Here is a 10,624-nt window from a genome sequence, read left to right on the forward strand (position 1 = left end):
ATACATATTAATTATCTATATTACATATTCACAAACATGTTAGATTATCTAGATTACATAGTCACATACATATTAGATTATCTAGATTACATATTCACATACATATTAGATTATCTAGATTACATATACACATACATATTAGATTACCCCCACATAAAATGTGTGTTTGCCTGCATTGTTTCTGATAATAACCGCAGAGATCAATTCATGCTATCTCATCACACCCCAATCTTGGTGAAGCACAGCAGAGAAGAAGGTTTTACATCAGAAGAACTTCACTCACCACTCATGGGTGAGCAGGTCGAACTCTCCATATAGCTGACCCATAGTGATGGACTTGGGGTTGAGCACATAGGTCTGTACAGCCTGGTACACCCCTCCGCTGACCGAGGGAAGGCCCTGCAGGGCCGTGATGGCCTCCCCCAGCACCTCGTAACACTGGCAGACACGGTTATAAAGAGCAAGGCTACGGGGTCTCAGCATTTTGGGGCTGGGTGCTTCATTCACTGACTGGTTTACAAGGAAGACTCAGAAACTTTTCAATGCATGGAGAAAGATTTCAACCATACAGAACCTCATCCACACATCCGTCTAGCACACGTGTGGAGGTGTAAGCCCTGTGCATAATCACCTTAGTTTTGCCTGAGCCACACGGCCCCACGAGCATCAGACCATGTCGCACCACTGTGGTCTCATACAGCTGGATTATCTTTGTAATGAATCCTGGAAAAAAGCAAATACCATATTATTCGCACGCACACACGCACGTACGCACGTGCACACACACACACACACACACACACACACACTCTAGGTGTGTAAAACCTTTAACAACCTGTAGCTCTCATTTTAAACCCAGCAGTTATCGTGGTAGCAATGCAAGGACGCCTACTGCAGCAGTATTGCAAAAACTGCTCTGCTAGTCACCACAGATTCAGCACAGAGCCCAAAACGGCATCCCTGTCTCACCGTCCACGTCTTTCAGACACTTGCTGATGCAGACGGTACGGATGGACTCCTCCAGGCTGCCGTAGTGGATGGGGTCCTGGCGGATCTTGGGGAAGAGGTCAGACACAATGCCCTCGAAGAGCTTGAGGTCATCCTGGAGGAACTTGGGCACATTGACATCTCTGATGGCACGCAAGCAAATCAGCTCCTGCATAAACACACAGGTATAAAGGTTCAATAAAATATCACTCCTATATACTACTAACAGCAAAACAAGCACAGACATACATTAGAGACAGAAACACACGTGCACACACACACACACACACACACACACACACACACAAACACACACACTTTCACCTCATTCATGTCCGGGTTCTCTCTCTTCAGGTTTCCTGCAGCAGAGATCACAGTTTTCACAGCTCTCATGCCAAAGTCATAGTGATCCTGCCCAAGAGACACACACACACACACACACACACACACACACACACACACACACATACACACACACACACACACACACATACACACACACACACACACACACACATACACACACACACACACACACACATACACACACACACACACATACACACACACACACACACATACACACACACACACACACACACACATACACACACACACACACACACACACACACACACACATACACACACACACACACACATACACACACACACACACACACACACACACACATACACACACACACACATACATATACATACACACACACACACACACATACATACACACACACACACACACATACACACACACACACACACACACACACACACACACACACATACACACACACATACACACACACACACACACACACACACACACATACATACACACACACACACACACACATACACACACACACACACACACACACAAACATTGTGATTCAGCATACTGGATCACTGCTGGTCACAAGAACAAGCATCTTCTGTAACCAACTATACAGTAGCAGTCACAGAACTATAATCCATACTCACTCTGTACATACTCACTGGAGCCACTGGACTATAATCTCTGCAGATTAACTCTGCTGTTAAAGTATTTTCCCCTCAGGTTTTCTGCTATCTAAGTCCCTCCTCACTTAAGGTTTGATCAAGGTGGAGTGAGCACTGTCGTATCCACAGCACTGTAGTACACACAGGACTGTAGTACCCACAGCACTGTAGTACACACAGGACAGTAGTACACACAGCACTGTAGTACCAACAGCACTGTAGTACACACAGGACTGTAGTACCCACAGCACTGTAGTACCCACAGCACTGTAGTACCCACAGGACTGTAGTACCCACAGGACAGTAGTGCACAGTGATACAGTAGTGCACGATGAGGACTGTACCTGGGAGCTGAGCTGCTCAGACGACAGCTTGAAAGTGCTGGTTATCTTCTTGGAGAGAAGTTTAGCATCACTGAAGCCAAATGAGTACAAAGAAATCTCAGCAATCATGGCATAGTCTGGGACCATCATGGCAACAGGACGGAAGAGAGCCTGAAAAGCAGGGCACAGAGTAACATACCGAGTAACAGAGTAACAATACCCAGGTAACTCAGAGTAACGATACCCGAGTAACACACAGTAACAATACCCGAGTAACACAAAGTAACATACAGAGTAACACAGAGTAACAATACCCAGGTAACTCAGAGCAACGATACTCGAGTAACACAGAGTAACGGTACAAGGGTAACTCAGAGTAACGATACATGAGTAACACAGAGTAACAATACCTGAATAACACAGAGTAACATACCGAGTAACACGGAGTAATGATACCCGAGTAACACAAAGTAACATACAGAGTAACACAGAGTAACAATACCCAGGTAACTCAGAGCAACGATACTCGAGTAACACAGAGCAACGGTAGCAGGGTAGCTCAGAGTAACGATACCCGAGTAACACAGAGCAACGATACCAGGGTAACTCAGAGTAACGATACCCGAGTAGCTCAGAGTAACAATACCCGAGCAACACAGAGTAACAATACCCGAGTAACACAGAGTAACAGTACCAGGGTAACTCAGAGTAACGATACCCGAGTAACTCAGAGTAACAATACCCGAGTAACACAGATTAACATACCGAGTAACTCAGAGCAACAATACCCAAGTAACACAAAGTAACAATACCCAGGTAACTGAGAGTAACAATACCTGAGTAACACAGAGTAACATACCGAGTTACACAGTGTAACATACCAAGTAATTCAGAGTAACAATACCCGAGTAACACAGAGCAACAATACCCAGGTAACTCAGAGTAACAATACCTGAGTAACACAGAGTAACATACCGAGCAATACAGAGTAACATACCGAGTAACTCAGAGTAACAATACCTGAGTAACACAGAGTAACAATACCCAGGTAACTCAGAGTAACAATACCCAGGTAACACAGAGTAACATACCGACTAACACAGAGTAACACTACCCAAGTAACACAGAGCAACAATACCCCAGTAACTAAGAATAACGATACTCGAGTAGCTCAGAGTAACAATACCCAAGTAACTCAGAGTAACAATACCAGAGCGATACAGAGTAACAATACCAGGCTAACTCAGAGTAACAATACCCGAGCGACACAGAGTAACAATACCCGAGTAACACAGAGTAACAATCACCAAGTAACTCAGAGTAACAATTCCCAGCCATATTCATACTGAGTAAGAATAGTATGTTTATGGGAGCTTTTTGGGACCTGTGGTGTTCATGTACCTTTAGGTTGTCGGGTAATTCAGTTCGTCCAGCATAGCCTGGGTTCATAGTGATGAAGACAGCACAAGAAGGAACCAGTGGGATCTCTGCTCCTTCAAACATAAACCGCTCTGCCTGAAGAAAGACACACAGACACACACACATATACACAGACACACATACACACACAGAGACACACAGACACAGGCACAGACACACACACAGACACACACAGGCACATATACCACTTTGTTGTGACAGTTTGATTCCAACCTTCTAACTCTGTAAGATATTTGAGTTCCCCCAACTGTGTTTGCATGACTCACTCTCTGCTGCTGGGCCTTTTGGATAGTGGTGATCTGTTGGGCCACCACAGACAGCACCTCCACATCAATGCGGTTAAATTCATCAAAGCATGCCCATGCACCAGAACTGCATATACACATACACACATACATGCACACATTACAACTACCTGTCAGACTGGACGTTGACAGCAGAGCACACTTAATCACTCACAGAACTGTGCTAGGCTTATTAGTTTACAGTTTGGTTTTTTTTTACAATAAGTTTCACTCTTGTCTCAGTACCATGTTCACTTCTTCAGAACTCTTTTGAAGTGCTTTGGAATCACACACATCAGCACATTAGTTAAGCAAAATGTACTTGACCCACTAAAACACAACCATAACACAACCATAAGATAACTATAACATACCTATAATATAACTATAATAACTATAACACAACCATAAGATAACTATAACATACTTATAACATAACTAAAACATAACTATAATAACTATAACACAACTATAACACAACCATAACACAACCATAATATAACTATACCACAACTATAACATAACTATAAAACAACCATATTACAACTATAACACAACTATAACACAACCATAACACAACTATAACACAACTATAACCTAACAATTATAACATAACTATAACACAACTATAACACAACCATAACACAACTATAGCACAACCGTAACATAACTAACACTATAACATAACTAACATAACCATAATACAACCATAACACAACTATAGCGCAACTGTAACATAACTAACACTATAACATAACTATAACACAACCATATCACAACTATAACACAATTAAAACACAACTATAATACAACTATAACACAACCATAACACAACTACAACACAACTATAACATTATAACATTTGCTTTTCCTACAAAACTGCTTTGTCCCATAATGTTCTCTGAACTTCCAAACCAAAACACCTTGTAACTCTGAGAAATACATTTACTTTGTGTTTGTGTTTCCTCTAATTTTGTATCCACAAATATTTCAAGTCAGTTACAGAAACCTCTGTTGGGGATTCTTCTAACTACAGATTTTATGACTGAGTGTGTTACAATAAATATACAATAAACTGTAAATGAATGAATGCTTTACTGTGTCAGAAACCCATAATGACAGTATTTATTGTATAAAGTACAACAATATATGATAAAGAAACAATTCAGAAACGCCACAGTATTGTTCAGGGGGTTTACTGGATTTGGACATTTGTTCTCACAGTGCAGTACACTGTAGCTCAGAAAAGAAAACATATACAATCAATAACAAATATCAATATCAGACGTCTACTGTTAGCCTGGTCGGCCGATTTGCCTCCGATCTGGAGCTTTTCTCGAAGACCTCCAAATTCTTTCAGCAAGCAGAAAATCAGGGACAAAATCTGAACTGGGCATAAGAGGCCAGTAACCTCAGGAATCTGGTCTGAGCTCTTGTTAGGAAATTAACTGCACATGGGGAAAGGGACCTATTTGACTATAAGTGAATCAGAAACTGCTCATTTAAATAAAAGCTGTCTAGGCCAATCAGAAAACATGATGTCAAAGTTTCTCTCATTCACCATCAAGAATGCCTAAGAGTATGATGGTGTGTACAAGCGATGAGAATATGATGAGAATATGATGGTGTGTGTGTGTGAGAGTATGGTGGTTAGTGTAGAGGTTTGATGGTGTGTGTGAAAATTTGATACTGTGTGTGAAAGAGCATGATGGTGTGTGTGAGAGGTTTGATAATGTGAGAGAGTATGATGGTGTGTGTGAGAGGTTTGATAGTGTGTGTGAGAGGTTTGATAGTGTATGTGTGAAAGAGTATGATGGTGTGTGTGAGAGGTTTGATAGTGTGAGAGAGTATGATGGTGTGTGTGAGAGGTTTCATAGTGTGTGTGAGAGGTTTGATAGTGTGTGTGTGTGAGAGGTTTGATAATGTGTGTGTGAGAGTATGATGGTGTGTGTGAGGGGTTTGATAGAGTGTGTGAGAGAGTATGATGGTGTGTGTGAGAGATTTGATAGTGTCTATGAGAGAATCATAGTATGTGTCTGAGAGGTTTGACGGTGTCTGTGAGAGAATGATAGTGTGTATGTGAGAGGTTTGATAGTGTGTGTGTGAGTATGATGGTGTGTGTGAGAGGTTTGATAGTGTGTATGTGAGAGGTTTGATAGTGTGTGTGTGAGTATGATGGTGTGTGTGAGAGGTTTGATAATGTGTATGTGAGAGTATGATAGTGTGAGGTGTGATAGTGTGTATGTGAGAATATGATGGCGTGTGTGAGAGGCAAGTTTGAAAAACCTCTCATATTTCTACTCACAGTGATCAGAGGTTTGCTGGGTTTTTAACTGTAAGTCAACTGTTCTGAACACAGTATCTAAATGTCTATAAAATTTGCTGCAGTTGTGCAGACATTTACTGTTGGGAAGGATTCATGAATTTTAGAGGAGGATTTATGAATTTCAGAAGAATTGGTGATTGAATGAGTTTTGAATAAAAGCAATGCAAAGTATAAACAGTTTAGTTCACATAGTTTATTGATATGCTGAATGTGTTAAGTGGAAAAGTGGACATGGTACTGAGACAAATGTGAAAACGAGCACTAGGTGTTCATGTCTCACCTGGCCAGACCCTTGAGGAACTTTCCCATGGCGATGAAGTCCAGCTGGTCTGAGCAGTTGAAAACGACGGTCTGGATGGCTAGTGCCTTGCCCAGGTCCTTGGTGGTCTCGGTCTTACCTGTGCCCGCCGGACCTGCCGGGGCACCTCCAAACTTCAGGTGCAGAGCACCTGTCAGGGTGAGATAGCACCTGACCACGAGAGTAGGAAAAACAAGGCTTTGGTTACTGTGGATCTATGCAGAGGTATATTATTCACTCTGAACTATATTTATATTTTATATGTATATTTTATATATTAGCATTTATACACATTTATACTAATTTTAATGTAATTGGGTTTTTTTTAGGGAAAACAACAAAAATATATTTTTTTGTGAAAGCATGGAAGAAAATGCTTTTTAAAGGCTGTGCTGTATTTTATCCTCCAACATTAGGTTGACAGATATGTTTTATCTGTGCATAAGTTTTATCTATGCGCGTATTATTTACGTGTATCCATGGCGATCTGTTGCCATGGTCTTACCTGTCAGTCAGTGGGGTGATGACGAGTCGCCCGGAGTTACCCAGATATTCGTAACCATAGAGGAATTCTGCATTCACTGCCCGGATGTACAAGTCACCTCTCAACCAGTAATATCTAACAAAACACACACACGCAGACACACAGAGCTACACTCACATTACATATTTTTACATCACAACACAACACAGTGATTAATGGATGGAAGATTTTACCTTTAGATCTGACTGAAACCCTCACACTCCTCTTCATGTCTTCTGAAATGTGTGTGTGTGTGTGCCTGTGTGCATGTGCGTGTGTGTGTGTGTGTGTGTGTGCGTGTGTATGTGTGTGTGTGTGTATGTGTGTGTGTGTATGTGCGTGTATGTGTGTGTGCATGTGCGTGTCTGTGTGTGTGTGTGTGTGTGTGTGTGCATGTGTGTGTGGGTATGTGTGTGTGCGTGTGCAGGTGCGCACGCACATGTGTGTGCACGTGTTAGAGCTCTCCTGACCTGAGCTGGCTGATCCACTCAAAGTCATTGATGTTGGCCACAGTCTCCTCCACCAGCTTTGCGGCCACATCTTTAGCGTGAACTTCGATCACGATGAGGGCAGAGAGCACAGCCCTCTGCATCTTAGACAGATGGCCCCGCACCAGCTGGACCAGGTCTCTCAGCTACACACACACACACACACACACACACACACACACACACACACACGTCACAGTTTGATTCTGTCCTCCTAAATCTGTAAGATATTTGAGTGCATTTCCTGCAGTACACACAGAATGTACAGATAAGTCCAAATCCAAGACATCAGCTGGTTCCAGAATCACCATCCTCTTCCCCTGCCATCTCCATGGTGCTCTCCATCACTTACTCCACATGCGCTGGTCCTGAGAGGGTGTGTGTACTCCATACCTGCGTCTGGAGCTGGGGGTACAGACGTCCAGCCAGGTCTCCCCGCTGCAGAGCCTCAGACACTTCTGTAGTCCAGAAGGTCTGGCACCCCGCGATCACCACCTGTCCTGGCCATGACAACACCCACTTTGTGCGGGGTTCCTGCATACACAAGGAGAAGCAAAGTTCCATTTGGGTGGGAAATAAATCTATTCAAATTTTACTGAAACTGGCTTTTTAACAAAGAAAAAGCAACCAAATCCTGTAAAATTCAGCAAATTCAGAGGATTTCAGAGTAACACTACATTAGTAAACTTGTGATTTCATGATATAAAAGAGATGGGCATGATACTGACATAGCTTTAGCAAAGAACTAGTATATTGTTGATATAGTGTTAACATAGCAAAGAAATTGCATATAGTTGTATATTGTCATCGTGCTGGTATATAGTTGTATATAGTTGTGTATTGTCATAGTGCTGGTATATAGTTGTATATTGTCATAGTGCTGGTATATAGTTGCATATAGTTATATATTGACATAGTGCTGGTATATAGTTGTATATAGTTGTATATTGTCATACTGCTGGTATATAGTTGTATATTATCATTGTGCTGGTATATAGTTGTATATTGTCATACTGCTGGTATACAGTTGCATATAGTTATATATTGACATAGTGCTGGTATATAGTTGTATATTGTCATTGTGCTGGTATATAGTTGTATATAGTTGTGTATTGTCATAGTGCTGGTATATAGTTGTATATTGTCATAGTGCTGGTATATAGTTGTACATTGTCATACTGCTGGTATATAGTTGCATATAGTTATATATTGACAGTGCTGGTATATAGTTGTATATTGTCATAGTGCTGGTATATAGTTGTATATAGTTGTACATTGTCATAGTGCTGGTATATAGTTGTATATTGTCATTGTGCTGGTATATAGTTGTATATAGTTTTGTATTGTCATAGTGCTGGTATATAGTTGTATATTGTCATCATGCTGGTATATAGTTGTATATAGTTGTGTATTGTCATAGTGCTGGTATATAGTTGTATATTGTCATCGTGCTGGTATATAGTTGTATATAGTTGTGTATTGTCATAGTACTGGTATATAGTTGTATATTGTCATATTGCTGGTATATAGTTGCATATAGTTATATATTGACATAGTGCTGGTATATAGTTGTATATAGTTGTATATTGTCATAGTGCTGGTATATAGTTGTATATTGTCATATTGCTGGTATATAGTTGCATATAGTTATATATTGACATAGTGCTGGTATATAGTTGTATATAGTTTTGTATTGTCATAGTGCTGGTATATAGTTGTATATTGTCATCGTGCTGGTATATAGTTGTATATAGTTGTGTATTGTCATAGTGCTGGTATACAGTTGTATATTGTCATATTGCTGGTATATAGTTGCATATAGTTATATATTGACATAGTGCTGGTATATAGTTGTATATAGTTGTATATTGTCATAGTGCTGGTATATAGTTGTATATTGTCATCGTGCTGGTATATAGTTGTATATAGTTGTATATTGTCATAGTGCTGGTATATAGTTGCATATAGTTATATATTGACATAGTGCTGGTATATAGTTGTATATAGTTGTATATTGTCATTGTGCTGGTATATAGTTGTATATTGTCATCGTGCTGGTATATAGTTGTATATAGTTGTGTATTGTCATAGTGCTGGTATACAGTTGTATATTGTCATCGTGCTGGTATATAGTTGTGTATTGTCATAGTGCTGGTATACAGTTGTATATTGTCATCGTGCTGGTATATAGTTGTATATAGTTGTGTATTGTCATAGTGCTGGTATATAGTTGTATATTGTCATCGTGCTGGTATATAGTTGTATATAGTTGTGTATTGTCATAGTGCTGGTATACAGTTGTATATTGTCATATTGCTGGTATATAGTTGCATATAGTTGTATATTGTCATAGTGCTGGTATATAGTTGCATATAGTTATATATTGACATAGTGCTGGTATATAGTTGTATATAGTTGTATATTGTCATAGTGCTGGTATATAGTTGTATATTGTCATCGTGCTGGTATATAGTTGTATATAGTTGTATATTGTCATAGTGCTGGTATATAGTTGCATATAGTTATATATTGACATAGTGCTGGTATATAGTTGTATATTGTCATAGTGCTGGTATACAGTTGTATATTGTCATAGTGCTGGTATATAGTTGTATATAGTTTTGTATTGTCATAGTGCTGGTATATAGTTGTATATTGTCATATTGCTGGTATATAGTTGTATATAGTTGTATATTGTCATAGTGCTGGTATACAGTTGTATATTGTCATATTGCTGGTATATAGTTGCATATAGTTATATATTGACATAGTGCTGGTATATAGTTGTATATTGTCATAGTGCTGGTATACAGTTGTATATTGTCATATTGCTGGTATATAGTTGCATATAGTTATATATTGACATAGTGCTGGTATATAGTTATATATTGTCATCGTGCTGGTATATAGTTGTATATAGTTGTATATTGTCATAG

General features: G+C 39.9%; 1 protein-coding gene across 4 annotated transcripts in view; it reads right to left on the bottom strand.

The window, feature by feature from the left end:
• The window catches only part of dnah1 (dynein, axonemal, heavy chain 1), a 65,858-nt gene that overhangs the window by 34,513 nt on the left and 20,721 nt on the right, over positions 1 to 10,624 (bottom strand). For all 4 annotated transcript variants that reach the window (XM_035520583.2, XM_081705744.1, XM_081705743.1 and 1 more), the window contains exons 26-36: positions 8,082 to 8,222; positions 7,671 to 7,834; positions 7,183 to 7,296; positions 6,660 to 6,848; positions 4,036 to 4,141; positions 3,731 to 3,844; positions 2,351 to 2,500; positions 1,312 to 1,398; positions 970 to 1,156; positions 632 to 723; positions 284 to 438 (exon numbers count right to left, since the gene is read on the bottom strand). In XM_035520583.2, coding sequence (XP_035376476.2) covers positions 284 to 438; positions 632 to 723; positions 970 to 1,156; positions 1,312 to 1,398; positions 2,351 to 2,500; positions 3,731 to 3,844; positions 4,036 to 4,141; positions 6,660 to 6,848; positions 7,183 to 7,296; positions 7,671 to 7,834; positions 8,082 to 8,222 — 1,499 coding nt within the window. The remainder of the gene's footprint in view (positions 1 to 283; positions 439 to 631; positions 724 to 969; positions 1,157 to 1,311; positions 1,399 to 2,350; positions 2,501 to 3,730; positions 3,845 to 4,035; positions 4,142 to 6,659; positions 6,849 to 7,182; positions 7,297 to 7,670; positions 7,835 to 8,081; positions 8,223 to 10,624) is intronic.

This window comes from Electrophorus electricus, chromosome 22 (assembly GCF_041902795.1).
Source record: "Electrophorus electricus isolate QZ-2024a chromosome 22, ASM4190279v1, whole genome shotgun sequence".
NCBI classification, from domain to species: Eukaryota; Metazoa; Chordata; class Actinopteri; order Gymnotiformes; family Gymnotidae; genus Electrophorus; species Electrophorus electricus.